The sequence below is a fragment of the Homarus americanus genome, unplaced genomic scaffold (genome assembly GCF_018991925.1).
Source record: "Homarus americanus isolate GMGI-L3 unplaced genomic scaffold, GMGI_Hamer_2.0 scaffold4896, whole genome shotgun sequence".
Lineage (NCBI taxonomy): Eukaryota > Metazoa > Arthropoda > Malacostraca > Decapoda > Nephropidae > Homarus > Homarus americanus.
Window position 1 is genome coordinate 7,265,674 of NW_024749657.1, and position 19,044 is coordinate 7,284,717.

Sequence of the window (19,044 nt, forward strand, 5' to 3'; positions counted from 1 at the left end):
CATTTTGAATACTAAACTGTTTGATGATACTGTATGATATATATGGACACAAAGTAGTACCTTCAGCTGTATATTATTATATTACTCTTATATTACTCTTATTAATTATGTATAGTAAAGTATTACAGAACATGTATTAATTCTATGTAATATTCTATTTATTGTGCACCATATTATGTATATAAATTATCACATTTATACTTTATGTATTCAGCTTGTGAATGCTGTCATCTGTATAGGCCAGCGCGTAGTAATACATAGATAGAGGTAATCAAGACCGTGGCGTGACCACAGGCTTCCGCGTCCGACTGTTTGTATTTATCTCCCGTACGAGAATAGAACCTACTTTTAAAGACAACAAGTGTTTGTGTATACCCTCAGTAATATAGAACATTCTTTGGGTATCTGGCAATACGCTAAAGATACGACTACCGAGACTTCAGTTACTAAAGGTGTGAAAGAAGTCAACAACCCCGCCTCGGTAAGTACGCTTCATTTTGACAAGTAAACACACCATAACAAACTTGTTTTTTTTACATATGTTAGTGTTTAATGATAAAAATGTGTCTTCCAGAAGGTTAATCGTTCCAGAGGCGATGTTTACACAAAAAAAAATTTCTTGTGCTCTGCAGACATAGCCGTTGACGTAAGGGTATTAAATAACACACTGGTTAGGTTAGGTTAGTCAGAAAGAAGGTCATCTTAGTAATTATCATTGTATAGTCTGCACAACACCAAATTACCAATAACCATCGACGTTTAGCTGCCGTACAGTTAGGGTCAAAAGTTCGTGTGAAGGAGCATCGTCCCCAAATGAGACAAAGCAGCACACCCGCAGCAGACGACTGGGAGGGTGTGTGAGTTGGGAGACTCATTCCCGTGACACAATTCACTGATTCCTACGAACTTTTGACCCTGACTACCTAGATATTGTGCCATTAAATAATAAATGACTCGGGTTGGTTTATTGTATAAGATCTTGTGATGTAAATAAAAGTGAATAGTTTATAAAGAATTTTGGTAATCAGATGATAATATAATAATGTCCAAAACGTCCTCGGGTATAATAGATATTTTACCAAGTGTGTGTATGAGATGCTGCCCTACTGTTACAGTGCGTTTTAAGTTAGGTTGCAAAAGTCATGTGTCCTAGCATATGAGAATTATTAGGTTTGGTGGCATGGGTTCTTATATTTTGTTTTATTAGGCTTGGTTCATAAAAATAGATTCTTCAACCATTTTTGGGATGTCCTCGAGGAAAGGAAGAACTTTTCCTTTATTGGAAAGTTTCCTAATGTTTCATGTTAACCTGCGCACATCTTATAAAGTAGTACTCAATATTTATTGAAAGTTTTTAGTAAAAGTTAGGTTAAGTTAGAGAAAGTTACACCTACCGAAAAACTTACCATCGTAAGGCAAAATAATGAATGATATTGATTCTTTTATCTAAGGATGCAATGTCACAGCTACATAGCTTGTGGGTTAGGTAGCCGCAACATTATCGCCATGGAGCCACTTGAGTTTATTAAAATTCTCCTGTTAATTTTCGTGCCCGAAAACACATTCTTAACACATTTAATGACCCAGAACTGATTAATAGATAGATGCTAGGTGGTGCAAGAATATTATTTGTCGTAGATTTGGAAAGGCCTACTGTGAGGACCACTGCCTTGATAATAACTTTACAATACCAGGACCTCTGCCTGGGAACAGGGAACGCTGCCACGGCACCATAAGGACTTTAAAAATCTTTCTAGTCTTTGTTGTTTTTCACACAAAGGCTGCTCCTTCGTCTTGCTAAGCAGTTTTTTTTTGTTTAAGGTTTATTTACGCCCCTCTAAAATATTGACGGCAATCCCATTTACACAGGCCAACCGGCCGTTAAATTGAATGACACAGGCTTTCGCCTCGTAGGATAACTACACCCGAAGGTTTAATCTAAGTTGACTGACAGTGGGTATAAGGAATGGAACAGTAGAACTCACACCTCATAGAGAAGGTATTTTACATAGTAGAAATGTTTTCGATATAACGGTAAAGTGGTGTATAAAACATTGGTAGTTAGGATGAATTTACAGACTTCGTGAAAGGTATTGTTAAGTGACAAACAAGGAGCGAATTGGTCTGTACTCTGAGATGTAATGCTGAAGGCTGTGTTTTCTATTGTCGCCACCAATTCGACAATGAGTAAGTTCAAGGGAAGGATTTCTCATGAGTTCCCAACATGGCATATAGCCAAGTCTGGTTCTGGCGGCAACTACATCACTGAGCCGAGTCAGACATTTATTCCGGCCGTATTGATATTTTGTGCTAAAATGTTTATCGTAGTGGTGAACACTAGCACTGGCACCTCGCTGTTCACTTTGTTCTTCTTTTATGATTTGATGAACGGCTTTTTTGAGGAGCATCTTGACTCGACCAGTAGTTTTGGTTGAAGCGTCATCAGGGATAGGGAATATGCAGGCGGATTTAGCGAGGTTGTATACATTGTGGTGTTTGTGGAGGCCAATATAAGATGGAATCCATATAAAGTGCATAAGGCGTCCGTCTTCGCCCTTATGAGGCAATGCTGGATTTGTCTCACTAGATCCTGACAGACGGGACGGGGTGAGGTGATCGACTCTAGACCAGAACGAGAATCACTTATCACCAATCCACTCCGCTGCTCGTCCAGCAAGTACAGTAGTCGATGGCTCCCCAAGATGCCCAGTAGTTCACAACTTGTTGTGCTCGCCCAATCCGGTAGGCGACGCATTGCTTTGGCGACACACGTCATTCTGGAATCGGCCGCATAAGCGCAGCCTCCTTCATCCGTAACCTGTAGTGAGCCGTCTTTGTAGACGGCGGTTGAGTCCTCTGGGATGACTGTTGTGATTGATCTCCTGTAGTGATGCTTGTCTTTATATTATTGTAAGGGGGGGTATGTAACAAGCTGCCACCAATGTAACGGCGGGTTTTTCTCTCTTACTACTCTGCCACCCTTTATCTTATACTCTTACTTCTCTTGTCTTAGTTCTTTCAATTGTTCTTTTTTACTTACTGGTTACTGCATAACCTTCGCTCTTTTTGGCAGCATGGATGAGGGTCTAGGCACATGGGTATTGTAATTCTGATATCGTCACTTGGACGGAAATAACGGTGAACTACTGTGGGAGAAATGAATACTCCTAAAATACTCTATGAACAGGTTTATTAATATGAAATCAAAGTGAAAAAGAGACTATTAACATATAACTTCAAGGTGTAACTCCTCGCTTATTGCAGACTCAGTATTTTCTTATTTTTACTTAACAGCAATTACTCAGATCCTGTACTCTTACTTCTCCCAACCTTACTGGTGTTACATTACATTACATAGCAAGGCCAGTTCCTTGGCCCCACTCACAATACATAGCTACATGACAACTCCTTGCAGATTACTGCCACTCCAAGTGGGTACTTCCACTTCACCCACATCTTCTAGTGGAACATTTCATTACAGTTACCAGGCCTTACTCATAGTCCCAAGTGGACAACTTTACTTCTCACACATTACTAGATACTTGGCATTACTGTACACAGTGTACAGTTACAAGACAAACTTACTTATGATACTACACAGACTGTTGGTAGTGCATAGGAGATGCACTCACACACAACACGTTAATACTGAAACCAACAAATACATGGGTCCACTACCCAACATGGGATAATTATTTCCAAACACATACAACAACACTGTGGACATATAACTCCAAGGCATGTCCCAGGGTATAACACTGGCGCCTCTAACAACTGACGACTGCTGTTGTGGTCGGTTGTACTCCGACACGTGGCGAGCATCTGGGGTCCAGCCCCGCAATGTTGATTTGTAGTAAGTTAATCATGTCGAATCACCGACATCGATGCATATATTGATCCCTACTGGTTACCCACCGGCTCAGCAGCCGATGGGGTGATCAAAGGACACTCTGGAATCTGGGAAGCAAACGGGAGAGGACGTCAAGGGACTGGGAAGCATGATGACACCACAAACAAATCTTTCGTCTCGCAACGTCAGACGACATTTACTTTATATTACTTTTTACACTGGGTGAATGACAATTCCACTGTTAAAGCATGAACACTGATAATTCACTGATATTTCACTACATTGACTAAATCAAACTGAATGGCCATAACGGCGGGACACTGGTACATACCTGGGAAGCAAACGGAACAGGATGTCTAGGGACGCTCTCTCCCGCTCGGCAGTGGTGTAGTATATACTCGTGAGTTGCCAGCGATCGCTACTCACGCAATGACAGAAATTACTAAGAAACCAACTGTTACACATTCAAAGATGGCCCTCAGTTGACAAAGGTCTGGCGAATTACTAAAGTTGATATACACAGACTAATTCGAGATTGAGCTTGCCAGTAGAAAGTGGAATAAACGTATTGACAACTGTCTTCAAAGGCGGGACTTACTAGGGGGATCATGACTGTAAACATCGAATGGGAAAAACATGCTTCTTCTAGGGGATAGCTAACCAGCTACCCTTCATGTTTTGCAGTCATAGAGTTCAATAACAATCATTAGTTAAAACAGACTAGCAGTCAACGTGACCATGACACTATTAGATGGTCATCTGTCTTAGTGTCAGATGACTGTTGGGAAGGCGACGGCGGAGTGATGACCCATGGTGCTGGCGCGTCATCTGCCTGAGGAATGTGAATGTTGAGATCTAGGAACACATCAGAATAGGTCCTCTTCTTGCCTCGTCCAGTCAATGGGGCGGGTTTCGAAGGGCATTAGAGAGGTGGTCAGTGAAGGTGGAAGAGATGATGTCTTGAGCTGCCAGCTGGACTTGATAACTTAGGTGGTGGACCCAGGGTAGGCCAGTCTTCACCCCACTGTTTGTTGCTCCACTAGGCAGGGGCTTTGGGGCAATTCTTTCCTCGGTTTATCAATTGATGAATTTTCTTTGATATTAATGATTTTTGCTTGTTGGTGATGTGTTTCTGCGTAAGTATGACTAGTAGAATTGTGATAGTTGGCGCTCTTGCCGGACTTAAGACAGTTGTAGTACATGTGAGGCCTGTTTAGCACTTTGTTTTTCCTCTTTTGTCTGTACAGCATCTTTAGTAGTCTTAGTAGTATTACCTTCATTCTCAAATCCAAAGTGTCTTTTGGTATATCATCCATAGTGAGGATATTTGTACAATTGAAGCGCCGGGGACCACAGGACTCTGTTGTGGCAACATTGGCCATTATGCCAGAATGACGTCAGCTAACTAGGGATCTTGCTAAAACATTAAAAACATCAGCATGAAGGACACGTGGATAATGCAGCAGGGACAGATTACATCCCTTAAAATTGATATTTTTTTGTTAGTATAGTTGTTTATGCATACTTTTCGAGGAAGTCTCTATTACAAAAATTAAAGCAAAATATTGAGTACTCAGTGGAAATCTTTCTATCTTGCCCACCAGAGAAAATCCCGTATATGCTACTTTTTTTAACATATTTTTTGTGGTCATGATGTCCTCCCAGAACAATATCTCAATAACGTGTCTTTAAAAATATTATCGTGTGTGTTCGTACGTACGTACCTCCGACGGTGCCACATCACCGAGTTGGCCAGAACTGCCCGGTACAGGAATTTAACTGGGACTTTACCCGTTGTTATATTATAAAGCACTCTCCTCTTTCACCTCCAGATCCTCTCCCATATAATCACTGCTCGTACTTGTGTCTTCTACATCTTTGTCGTCTCCCGGTTGTCTCGTTTTCGTTAATTTTTCTGAAAGTTTACATTTTCGTTCCAACAGTTCCTCTGAGTTCATTAATCCATTGGGCAATGTTCTGCTTTTATGTTTCATATTTTACTTCTATGTCAATATTACACCTTGATACACTTTGTACCTATTTTCCTACATATAATTCCATTGTTTCAAAGTTGATCTGCTAAATGTAAAACCGTATTGGCTGTCGCTGGATATGTGATATACAGTATAAGTGTACATGTATAGGAGTTTGTGAGAATGTATAGAACTATTGTGTAAATTACATGATGCGTCTAATCTCTTGGCTTTAAATAAAACAATATGTATTCACGAAAATAACGTTTATTGATATCAGCTCTAGAACCACAGGGAAAAGTATAGGGAGCGCTACCCATTTATTGTACCTTAAGTAAATATAAATGATAATTGGATCACAAAAAATAAAACATCTGAACTCTCCACAGCACCGCTCGGCAGCTCCATGTTGTGAAAAGTTTTACCATGATACTGAGGAGAGGAAAGTATAACTATCTAGTTGCCTTAAACTCAACAATTAATCTTTTAATGGTTGTCCATATTCTTCACCAACATTGTGCCATGGGAGCGTGTGCGGGAGAGTCGTGAGCCACACTGAGCCCTGAGAGCCTGTGTAGAGAAATTCCCAAGGACTACACTGTATCATACGGACATTTTGAGTATGATACAGTGACGCCTGTGGGATATATCGATAACAAGTATTATTATAATGGAAATTAGAAGCACTTGCGGTGGACGATGCCTGGACCGGAGTCGTCGTACTCCTCCTTGGTGATCCACATGGTCTGGAAGGTGGACAGAGAGGCCAGGATGGAGCCACCAATCCAGACGGAGTACTTACGCTCGGGAGGAGCAATGATCTTGATCTTGATGGAAGAGGGAGCCAGAGAAGTTAGTTCCTTCTGCATGCGGTCAGCAATACCAGGGTACATGGTGGTACCACCAGACAAGACTTCGTTAGAGTAAAGATCCTTTCTGATGTCAATATCGCACTTCATGATAGAATTGTAAACAAACTCGTGGATTCCAATTGCCTCCATACCGATTAGTGATGGGACGAAGAGGGGTTCAGGTGCACGGAAACGTTCGTTGCCAATGGTAATAATTTGACCGTCGGGGAGTTCATAAGATTTTTCCAGTGAAGACGAAATGGCAGCTTGGCCCATCTCATCATCAAAATCAAGAGCCACGTAACATAACTTCTCCTTAACGTCTCGTACGATCTCACGTTCAGCACTGGTGGTGAAGGAATAACCTCGTTCAGTAAGAATCTTCATAAGGTAATTTGTAAGATCACGACCAGCAATGTCAAGACGAGAGATGGCGTGTGTCAGAGCGAACCCTTCAAAGATGGGTACACAGTGAGTCACTCCGTCTCCAGAGTCAAGGACAATGCCAGTGGTACGACCAGAGGCGTAGAGAGACAACACCGCTTGAATGGCGACATACGTAGTTGGGACTCCGAAGGTTTCAAACATAATTTGAACCATCTTTTCTCTATTAACCTTGGGGTTCATGGGGGCCTCAGTGAGGAGGACAGGGGACTCCTCAGGGGCAACACGCAGTTCGTTGTAGAAAGTGTGATGCCAGATCTTCTCCATGTCGTCCCAGTTGGTGATGATGCCGTGTTCTACAGGATATTTCAAAGTGAGGATACCTCGCTTGCTCTGGGCCTCGTCACCGACGTAGGCGTCCTTCTGACCCATACCGACCATCACACCCTGGTGACGAGGACGGCCGACGATGGAGGGGAAGACAGACCGGGGAGCGTCATCACCGGCGAAGCCAGCCTTGACCATGCCGGAGCCATTGTCCACAACCAGGGGACATGATTCGTCGTCACACATGGTGAACCTTTATCCTGGAAAAAGAATAAAACTTATCAGTCATCCAGATACGGGGAGTCTAATCAGACACACTAATTCAAGTCACTTTTATGTGGTGACAGTAGGTGTTATTAGAAATGATTATTTAGCTCATCAAAGAAGAACTCTTACACACAAAAACACACACACACACACACACACACTGGTCCAGTACATACAACCAGTTGCTTATCGCCTCTTTTACTGCTGATAGTCATATTATACCACGAACTAAATGCCTCTCATCTCCCTCCTTCACCTATTACATCTCCATCATCCTCCCACACCGTCACCAACAAGTATCGTAATTAATTTGTTTGAATATGTTTCTTTCACCATCAAATACTTTTCGTTGCGTTCATTTGCACTGGCACTCCGATAGCTAAGTCTGTTCTGTTTCAGTAGGTGTATCCTCCCGTTGTTATGTATCTATTGATATAAACACTACCACGTGCCAGAAGCTACGAAAATTCAACTCGAATCAAACATCCAATGATTTATTTTACTGTACACTAGCAACCACCTACATCTACGATCACTAAAAACAACAACAATTATTGACTGCATACAAATACTTAAAAAATATATCAACATCTGATAAAAAAACTACTTCATTATCACATACAAACACCTACACGGACTTATCATCATACAACAACAACGACTTAGTTTTTAGGTCTTTATACTCCGTCACGATCAAATTCCAATAATTCACTCTGCTTTATACGTGGAAAGAGAGACATCACCTCTCGTAAACACAGTTCTGTATTGGTGTCAACAAAATGATTGTTCTTATCTGGTGTATGATAGCCTTACAAATTAAGACGTACTTAGACTGAATCACCACCAATCACGTTTACAGAGACGATTTTAACTTCTATTAATATTTTCTACGTTCGCACACCACTTCAACTCACAGTTCACTAACGTTCACTACACCCACGCACACTAACCTGCACCCACACGCGTGTGGATACCTGCCCACACCGGGTAGATAGCAACCTGAGCCTGTAGCAGACTAGAGGCTTTTCTCAGCTCTTGCTTCTTTTATACCGTTTCCCAGCCAAAACCCAGCACCACCCGGGCGTACGTCGGTAAAAATTTGTTCCACATCAGATCCTGGGGGGTGGGGGGGCTTTAGTTCTTCCCAGTGAAGCATTCCACAGTAAATTTATTGCAATTCAAACCAGGGTCAGAGGGGGCAAAGATAACGCCTGAAATCGTGGCCTTCGTACACAGATAAACCCACAAACCCAGAATTAGTTGACAATTACAGGTAACCATAGAGGCATTCATATCCTTGAAGCTAAATACCATGAAACCAAGTGGGTCATGGTAAGTGGCCGTACACCAGTATCAATGAGGTTTTGTTTTTGCGTCCCGTACATTCCTCCGCCTTCAACAGGGTCTTACAAGGCCGCCCACACAAGGTCAAAAGTTTGGCACAAAGTCAAGTTCTGATTATCGTCTTGCCGAAGGTAATGTTCAACGTCCTCGAATAAGAACGGTAACAACAGTACTACAGACGATTGTTTTAAGTCCTTAGCCAATCAAGAGATCACAGAAGTTTCGGTTAAGTCGTCGAGGATTAACGCAGGTGGTTCAAGGCTTTCTGACAGTGATAGCCTTCGTAACTCATCCCCTCCTCACCCCACCCTCCTCACCCCCCTCCTCACCCCTTTCACCTCACCCCCCTCCCCATCGTTACCTCTCCTTGCCTGTCATGTGAATGTAGTATCTTCTGTTAGACGTAAAGTAACAAGGAGGCTGTATATCATGTCACAATGCCTTATCACAAGAAAGTTAACTGATCTTGGCTTCTTTCATGTTGTTAGTAGAGGTTCAGTTTGCGAGCGCAGTTGTCTTTCCCCTTGATGGTACTCACACATATGGGGACAATACGCTATATTATCTTCTATGTTTATTATTCATTTATTATAATATTTCCTATTCCTTAATTCTATATAAACTTTCAGTGCCATTTTGTCCTCCCGGAAGAATCACATAACACGAATAATCTATAGTACATATTGTTATCGACTTGCTTCACGGTATCACTGTGACTAATACGAAAAAAATGATGTACAAATTAAAGGTAATAATCTAGGCTTCAGTCACCTTGGTAATGACATAAGTTCGAGCACTGATTCACAACTGCCAAAATATCAAAGTTATTTTACTTTTAAAATAACAACGGCATGAGTATAGGAACGTGCCCAAGACTCGAATAATAACCGTGCAGGAACTTGGCGCAGGTAACGATCACTGTTGAGAGAGAGAGAGAGAGAGAGAGAGAGAGAGAGAGAGAGCAAACAATGTGGGCAGGATTTTCTCACCTGCATTTTTCGCGCGTCCCGTGGTCCGTGGGTGACCAGGTAGCTCCCCGTACCCCACACACACACACACACTCCCCCAACACTGAAGCTATGTACGTGGCTATTTGGCAAGTCTTCTTTCAGTCCCTCTATTGTCTCCTCTACTCAATCTCTCTTCCATCACTGTAATTTACAATGAAACGCCTCCATTGGTTGTCTTTTCTCTATATTTCTCCTCCTTCCTTTGTTTACTCTGTTAGATAACCTTGGCCCTACTCTCTTTTACTCGTTATATTTATTCATACGGCCAAATTTGTATTAGACTTTACATGTTACCGAATATAAATATTTTTTAATGTTCTTTTATCAATAATCATCTCTCACTCTCTCTCTCACAGTAAGAATTCTCTATATATTCTCTTCAGTTATTTAAAACAGTCATTTCTTGGCAATATTTATCATTCCATCTATTCGCGCCCTGGAGAACAAATCACTCGTTCCATTACTTTATCTCTATGAACATTTGTTGATATGAAAAAACCGATTAGGAATTCAGAAAACTTAAAGAATTGTGTAATACGGCGTCACATCAACAGCCAGCTTCACCCACACACATTAAAGATATATCGCATCACCACGTCGACTATACACCAAAATGTCACCAAGGCAAGTCCAGGTTCCTCCTCCTCCACCACCACAGAGTTACCTGACAGTTATACACTTCATTGCCAAGTTTACATTTAGCGCCAGTAGTGCACCGCTGTAGTCATCCAACTCTTTAACACACTCCTTTGACACTACGATTTGTTTGATCCGAATATTTCACAACGTAAAGTTACAGTTCTGTAACACCCGGGGCATTGTTGTACACTTCCGTCATAAAATTGCCTTCAGTAGAGCATCTTGACGTCACACTCAAGTAATGTAGTCTTCATACTACATGGTATGAAGTCCTCTTACAGCGCCCTCTTCAGGTAGGAGCTCACTTTCCCCTGTACTCGCTCAAGCAAGTCTAACTCTTTCACCGCTAGTTTTTTGTGTACATTTTCTTCGATAAGTCACTACAGTATACCTGCAAGATGACGCATCAATCACGGTACTCCCAGAAATATAAAGGCGTCATAGGAACACATGTTTTAGCACTGGTTATTTATGAACTTCTTTTTCTTCAACAAGTGGCGGGAGTAGACAACCACGTCACTATAGATAACAATGACGCACAAATTCCATATTCTCACCAATATTAACCACGTAAATCTCTTCACGCGACCACCTGACACACTCACCGTCAGGAGCTGTAGTGTTCCTCGTCCCAGCACCAAGTCTCACTGATATCTGCCGAAGCCTAACCTTGGTCCCATGAAGAATCTGGCCAAGATGCCCAAATCCGCTAAAACGCCAACTTAGTCAAATATGTTTTGGAGTCGTCCCGAGGCTGAGTCATGCTCAAGGTGATGCACTAATGACTAGATTTTTTGGTGGTAGAGCAGCCGAAGTAAATGGATCAGTACGTTCTCTTTTAAAGGAAAGTATGCGACTAAAAAGACTTCAGCGTTCAACACTTTAAGGGGAAGAACTAGTGACGCTTCGACCGTACCAGCAACCTCATCGTCCCCCGCGTTTGTATCATAGGACGGAAAACAAAATTATAACCATCTGGCTCTTGAAAGAAAACGGATTGTAAATTCATATGCTTGCTAACATTGCAGTATATCAAATTATATATATCCCAAGGTTCCCAGTCACAGTAACTTTACATAACAACTTACGTAGGGCTTCATATATCCCTCCTTGAACGGGTGTGACCTTGGCGTCCCTATCTACAACTTTCCCTCGGAGTAAAAATAGTAACAACTCCTACGCCTTGAAGTGAATTTAAAGTCCAATGAGGTAAAGTTTTCGTCCGCGATCCAAAGGCAAGTTTTTCTTTCTATTTCAGTAATGGGAACGGATTTCTCTTCAGAATAGCTCTTTAATTCCCCTTGACTAGAGGACACACACACACTAGCACAAACTCAATCTCGCCCACACACCCACACACACACACACACACACACACACACACACACACACACACACACACACACACACTCCATCCTTCACAGATAGCCATCTTTATCTTACAAAAAGAATAGGGGTAGATGGAGTGTGCAAGACAAATATCACCTGAGCCAACTTTGTGACTCGTGACATTATGTTTCTGACGTGTGGGAGTAAAGATCTAGCAGTGAAAATATTGTTTAACCTTTTACTTCACAATCATGACAGACTAATGACGCTTCCACATTACTGTAGCTTATGGCTGCCTTGTACTCTGCTACACCACTGACCACACCCACCTGTTTTGAGTCCAGATTCTGATAGTCTTGAAGTTTTGAAGCTTTTCCTTAACTGGGGTATGAAAAAGCTTTATGCCACATGAAAAGTCTAAGAACGTATTCAACGAGACTCCTTTTTTAATTGTTATGTCTTGGCTTAATGAAGGAGTTGGATATTCTTTCACATATTCAATCGAAGGTGAAATTGAATTGAAACGTTGAAAAAAAAATCGAGTCCTGATCTAATAATCCTGAGAAAATGTGACTAGTGCAGTCAGGTATCTAGTACAGTGTTTCTCCTGCCAGCCACAACTACGCCTCTCGTGGGTCGTGTGGTCAGTGTATGAAGGTGAAACGTGGTTGAGAATAATAAGTCATGGTTGGAAAGTAACAACTCTGGAATCTAAATTTTGATGATAATTTTGCGTGTAATTTGCACATACATTATTTTTGTTCGAGATGATTATGAAACAAACTGAATCCATTTTCGAAGTGTTATGAATCTTCGATTAAGTCTTTTAAATATTTCCGATGATTCGAAAAGTATAAAGGCAAAGCAAAAAAATCCACATTGGTGACGTAGCGAAGATAAACACCTAAATAATGGTAAAAAGTACAGATAAAAGGTGTAACTGTTAACATTTTATTAATATGTTACAAGTTAAAGTGACACAAATATTTTATAAATTCGGGAAACATCAATACAGGGTAATGATACGAATATGGAGATTTTTATCAATTCAATCACGGCAGTAAAAGTACAGGTAAAATTGTATGTAACTTAGAATCAATATTACAGGAGCAGTGAGAGATACAAGTATAGTTACAGTAATGTTAATAATGGATTTACAGTATAATTCACCCGCCAGCTCAGGGTTGTTAAGGCGCCTCATTTCATCTCTGGGAAGCAAGTGATCACGACCTCTATAATCTCATTTACACTATGATCATTTACACTGTGTTTGGAGAGTAAATATTTACACCTCTTATGGTAGCTGAGAAGGTACTAGCTAAACAGGAAAATTGCCTTAAACCTTTCAGCGCTGAGGGTTTAGGCAGCGTTTGATATCTGGTCAACAGGTGGCGTCCGTGTGTTTATTTTGGTTTATAATCTGCTATATGATTGCATACAAGATAACACCAGATACTTAATCCCTGTTTAAGAATATCATTGATTAATCTATTTGTTCTCTGGTATATGAGGAGAGATAGCTATGGCAAGCGTGGTCTAAGATAGTCTCGACTATAATACACACGGATAAGAATGATGAAACTAGGTAACTTAGCTGTGCAATAAGAGATGGGTGTATGTCCTATATAGATATAATGACTTAGGAGTTGTAGGGGACGTGAGAGGAGAGAGACAAGGCTAAGATGATTTGACTTTGTGGTATGACTAGAGGAAGAGGGAGAGGAACACACACACACACACACACACACAGCACACACACACACACACACACACACACACACACACACACACACACACACACACACACACACACACACACACACACACACACACACACACACAGAAGAACGTGGTAAAGATGAACCCGAGAAGCTGACCCTTTCTGGATTAGCTAAAAGAATAAAAAAAATCTTATAAGACAGAGCAATACAAACATTCGTATCATGTAACAGAAATGAAAAAAGTAAATAGGTTTACTATCAAGACTTCTAGGCATATGGCCAGCTAAGTTGCTCAGTACTGAATCTGTCACATTAAATCGTGCTCACAGATATGCAGCTCAGAATAAGGTATGTGGAGAGGATTAACATCACTGAAACCATGAATTTCGAGCAATGAGATTTATGACACCATTGTGGAGAAGCGTACTATAGAATTTAGCGCCATATTGTCATTTTGTAAACAACGATATGTCAGATATGTGTTGATAATAACAGTGACAGTTGTTCCCGTAGGCCTGATAGTGCGAAACAATACACTGTAGACTATACTATTTATTTTAGGCACTACATCATCTTCACTTTCCTCAACTGTATAGACAAGTTCCCTATTCGCAGTCTGAGGAACCTGGGGTGACTTGGGGGCGAACCATCATCTCTTGATTCTTAAGACGAAAGGTGATTGTTGTAGCCACTCGTCAACCGCACCTCATGATAAGCTGTCATTATGTATACACGGTTGTGGTAAAAGTTTAATCGCATCATCTTGCTGTCATTAAAGTGTTGGTAATAACTTGTATGAAGTGTTGAACTCATAACGTTTTCAGTTAGGTTAAAAACTCATAAATACGTTTTAAGGAGGAATAAATTGATGTGATCCCGAGAAAAATGTGCTTGGCAACTTAATTTTTTTTATATTTTGATCTGGTTTAGTTGCCTTCCTTCCTCTTTTGTTGATGGTCATGTTATTGAAGATTCAAAAGTCAAATCCAAGGTTTTGAAGCTATTTTAATCACTAGGTATTGATAGCCTCAGATGCCTCCGAAAGACTTGATCCTAATATATATATATCTACCTTTATCCAACCTTCCTATTTTCTCCAAATCAGTTTGTTTCCCTTAAAAATGTGATGCATATTTATCAACAGCATATACACTTAGTAATTTCCCTGACTATCTCTCTTATTTACATACAATACAACTACTATTACTAATACTATTACTACTTCTACTACCACTACTACTACTAATAATAATTGTATGGTCTTTAATAGAACACAACACTGTTCCCTCACCTTCACACACAGTATCTGGCGGTGCTCACACAGATTTAACTCGGACAAACACTCGTGAGAAAGTAGTCAATGAACATTCCTGCAGGGGCGACACGACTCAGGTGAGTGAGTCAACTGCTGGAGGAGGTCCACCACTCCCCCGTGTACAACAGTGTATTTAAAGACTCTTGGTGGCATTTATACTGTGTACGTAATATACTGTATTAAGAGACTCATAAAGAGAGTGTGTGTGTGTGTGTGTGTGTGTGTGTGTGTGTGTGTGTGTGTGTGTGTGTGTGTGTGTGTGTGTGTGTGTGTGTGTGTGTAAATTGGAACTTGTTTCTAAGATAACTGACGATGTAATGATATAATTTACAGTAGATATAAAACATAGATGATGAGTTCTCGAGTATCATTAATTATAAGACAAACGAGGTCATTATACTCACATAGATAATTTATAAAGCAGGATTATCTTATCGCTAATTATAATACTTATTGAGGAGTCGTCAGGCGAATAATATAATAATTATATCCATCAATAAGAGATATCTATACACAAACTCTCATGGTGCCTCTAACAAAATATCCATACCAGTGTTAATACTTTAAATAAAATAGACCGAAATGTCAAACCCTAATGTTGTTTATATTCATGGGATAAATACCTAATGAAATCTTTTAAAAAAATCCATAAAATTATTTAAATTCGGCTTTGATAACACCTTATAAATTATGATACAAAATCGCTCTTCATTTAGCTTCGCATTTATCGTATGTGAATATTGCTAGACGTGGTGTTGGAGGATCTGCCAAGTTCATCATCCTAGTCAATCATTCCCAAAGGTGGATCATTCCTTTAGCATTACTATCGTGGCAGAGATCCAGCTAATTAGTTGAAACACACACACACACACACACACCACACACACACCACACACACACACCACACACACACACACACACACACACACACACACACACACACACACACACACACACACACACACACACACACACACACACATGTGATCACAGCTGGCCATTAGACCTGTCAAACTGTCAGATAAAAGTTTAAGGAATAGCTTGATAACTTAGGGTTTATTTTTTTTCATTTATGTTCAACATCATCTCTGAAAATATACAGTGAAGACCACCTTTGGTTTAGTTAGTTTTGGCAGACTTTAACCCTGACCCTGAACACCACACTGACCTTGACCCTGAACACCACACTGACCTTGACCCTGAACACCACACTGACCTTGACCCTGAACACCACACTGACCTTGACCCTACACTGACCTTGACCACCACACTGACCTTAACCACCACACTGACCTTGACCACCACACTGACCTTGACCCTGAACACCACACTGACCTTGACCCTGAACACACTTGACCACACTGACCTTAACCACCACACTGACCTGACCACCACACTGACCACCACCACACCCGACACCACCACACTGACCTTGACCACGACCACCACCACACTGACCTTGACCACCACACTGACCTTGACCACCACACTGACCTTGACCACCACACTGACCTTGACCACCACACTGACCTTGGACCACCACACTGACCTTGACCACCACACTGACCTTGACCTGACCTTGACCACCACACTGACCTTGACCACCACACTGACCTTGACCACCACACTGACCTTGACCACCACACTGACCTTGACCACCACACTGACCTTGACCACCACCACTGACCTTGACCACCACACTGAACCACTGAACCACCACACTGACCTTGACCACCACACTGACCTTGACCACCACACTGACCTTGACCACCACACTGACCTTGACCACCACACTGACCTTGACCACCACACTGACCTTGACCACCACACTGACCCTTGACCCTGAACACCACACTGACCTTGACCCTGAACACTACACTGACCTTGACCCTGAACACCACACTGACCTTCTCCCCTAAATCCCACAAAACCTACCTCAAACCCCACAAAACCTACCTTAAACCCCACAAAACCTACCTTAAACCCCACAAAACCTACCTTAAACCCCACAAAACCTACCTTAAACCACCACCTACAATCCCTTTTCAGCCCCTCACATGCTATAAGCCTTAATACAGTAAAACCTCCATTTAACGGACATTAATCTACTTATAACTGGTATACCCCTTATATGGAGGTCTCACATCTAACGGTTCTCGAGATAACGGACTACACTCTCCCCATATAATCCGGTAAATAAAGGTCTTCCTGTATAATATAACCCTCGTCCACCTACCTCCTGTGCCCTTGTACTCAACACCCCCTTCCTCCTCCTCCTTCAGTGACTTTTCTCATACCCTTTAAAGTCTTAAATTCTCTTCTGACCTTTTGATGCTTAATGACCTTACCTTTCACTCACTACCATCGAGACTCACCCCTCCGTCATAACTATCCCCAGAGGTTACAATATTAATTGATTATATTCGTTGGAAAGTCAAAGTCATATACAACACTCAGTTTGGAGAATAAAGTAAACAACACGTGGTCAGGATCCTCGGTAACATATTTATTATACTTTAATGGTACAGAGGTTATAAATGTTCTGTTTCATAGACGATACAAAAAATGGTATCAAAATAATTATCATAATAAAATAACACTATTATGGGTGAACGGCATTATTAATTCCATGAAAAATGCTATAAATATCCAAAAATACTTTAGAAGCACTTGCGGTGGACAATGCCGGGGCCAGACTCATCGTACTCCTCCTTGGTGATCCACATGGCCTGGAAGGTGGACAGAGAAGACAGGATGGAGCCACCGATCCAGACGGAGTACTTACGCTCGGGAGGAGCAATGATCTTGATCTTGATGGTGGAGGGAGCCAGAGAAGTAATTTCCTTCTGCATGCGGTCAGCAATACCAGGGTACATGGTGGTGCCACCAGAAAGAACGTTATTGGCGAACAGGTCCTTCCTGATATCAATGTCGCACCTCATGATGGAGTTGAAGACGGTCTCGTGGATACCAACAGATTCCATACCCAGGAAGGAAGGCTGGAACAGAGACTCGGGAGCACGGAAACGTTCGTTGCCGATGGTGATGACCTGACCGTCGGGAAGTTCGTAGGACTTTTCAAGGGAGGATGAAGCAGCAGCCACGTTCATCTCACTCTCAAAATCGAGAGCTACATAGCAAAGCTTTTCTTTGATGTCACGAACGATTTCTCTTTCAGCTGTAGTGGTGAAGGAGTAGCCACGCTCAGTCATGATCTTCATCAAATAGGCAGTTAAGTCACGACCAGCCAGGTCAAGACGCAGGATGGCGTGAGGAAGAGCATAACCTTCGTAGATGGGGACAGTGTGAGACACGCCATCACCAGAGTCCAGCACGATACCTGTGGTACGACCAGAGGCGTACAGGGACAGCACGGCCTGGATGGCCACGTACATGGCCGGAGTGCTAAAGGTCTCGAACATGATCTGGGTCATCTTCTCACGGTTGGCCTTGGGGTTGAGGGGAGCCTCAGTGAGGAGGACGGGGGACTCCTCAGGGGCAACACGCAGTTCGTTGTAAAAGGAGTGATGCCAGATCTTCTCCATGTCGTCCCAGTTGGTGATGATGCCGTGCTCGATGGGGTACTTGAGAGTCAGGATACCTCGCTTGCTCTGGGCCTCGTCACCGACGTAGGCGTCCTTCTGACCCATACCGACCATCACACCCTGGTGACGAGGACGGCCGACGATGGAGGGGAATACGGCGCGGGGAGCGTCGTCGCCGGCGAAGCCAGCCTTGACCATGCCGGAGCCATTGTCCACAACCAGGGCACACGTGTCGTCGTCACACATGGTGGTGGTTTAGGGCCGTATACAGCACTCTGAAACATAGTAGAGATGATTAACATGTGTAAATTTCTTCTAAATGAAATTTAAAGTAAAACTGAAGAAAACCTTCCGGTGCTAGTTTTGTTGTTCTTTCTCAGTATCTTTGACTCTTAGATATTTATTCGAAATATAATTGCTCTTGAAAGATCTTTGAGTTTTCATTATCAAATTTCTAAAATTCTTAATTTTTGAAGTGTCTGACTAATA

General features: G+C 41.8%; 2 protein-coding genes across 3 annotated transcripts; both read right to left on the reverse strand.

The window, feature by feature from the left end:
- Positions 1–6,074: 6,074 nt before the first annotated feature.
- On the reverse strand, positions 6,075–11,320 carry LOC121853433 (actin-57B-like). 2 transcript variants are annotated; one of them, XM_042347558.1, is made up of 2 exons: positions 11,251–11,320; positions 6,075–7,645 (listed from the first exon to the last, which is right to left on the reverse strand). In XM_042347558.1, the coding sequence occupies exon 2, from the start codon at positions 7,629–7,631 to the stop codon at positions 6,501–6,503; it is 1,131 nt and encodes a 376-aa protein (XP_042203492.1). In that variant the 5' UTR covers positions 7,632–7,645; positions 11,251–11,320; the 3' UTR covers positions 6,075–6,500. The 2 variants fall into 2 exon arrangements, with proteins under 2 accessions (XP_042203492.1, XP_042203491.1); XM_042347557.1 differs by lacking the exon at positions 11,251–11,320 and adding an exon at positions 8,603–8,705.
- A 6,174-nt stretch (positions 11,321–17,494) lies between these two features.
- On the reverse strand, positions 17,495–18,822 carry LOC121853432 (actin, muscle-like). Its single transcript, XM_042347556.1, has one exon. It carries the CDS (start codon positions 18,799–18,801, stop codon positions 17,671–17,673), a length of 1,131 nt encoding a protein of 376 aa, XP_042203490.1. The 5' UTR covers positions 18,802–18,822; the 3' UTR covers positions 17,495–17,670.
- Positions 18,823–19,044: the final 222 nt, after the last annotated feature.

Coding starts and splice junctions, on each gene's coding strand:
- LOC121853433 (XM_042347558.1), bottom strand. CDS start 7,631: ATGTGTGACGACGAATCATGTCCCCTGGTTGTGGACAATGGCTCCGGC.
- LOC121853432 (XM_042347556.1), bottom strand. CDS start 18,801: ATGTGTGACGACGACACGTGTGCCCTGGTTGTGGACAATGGCTCCGGC.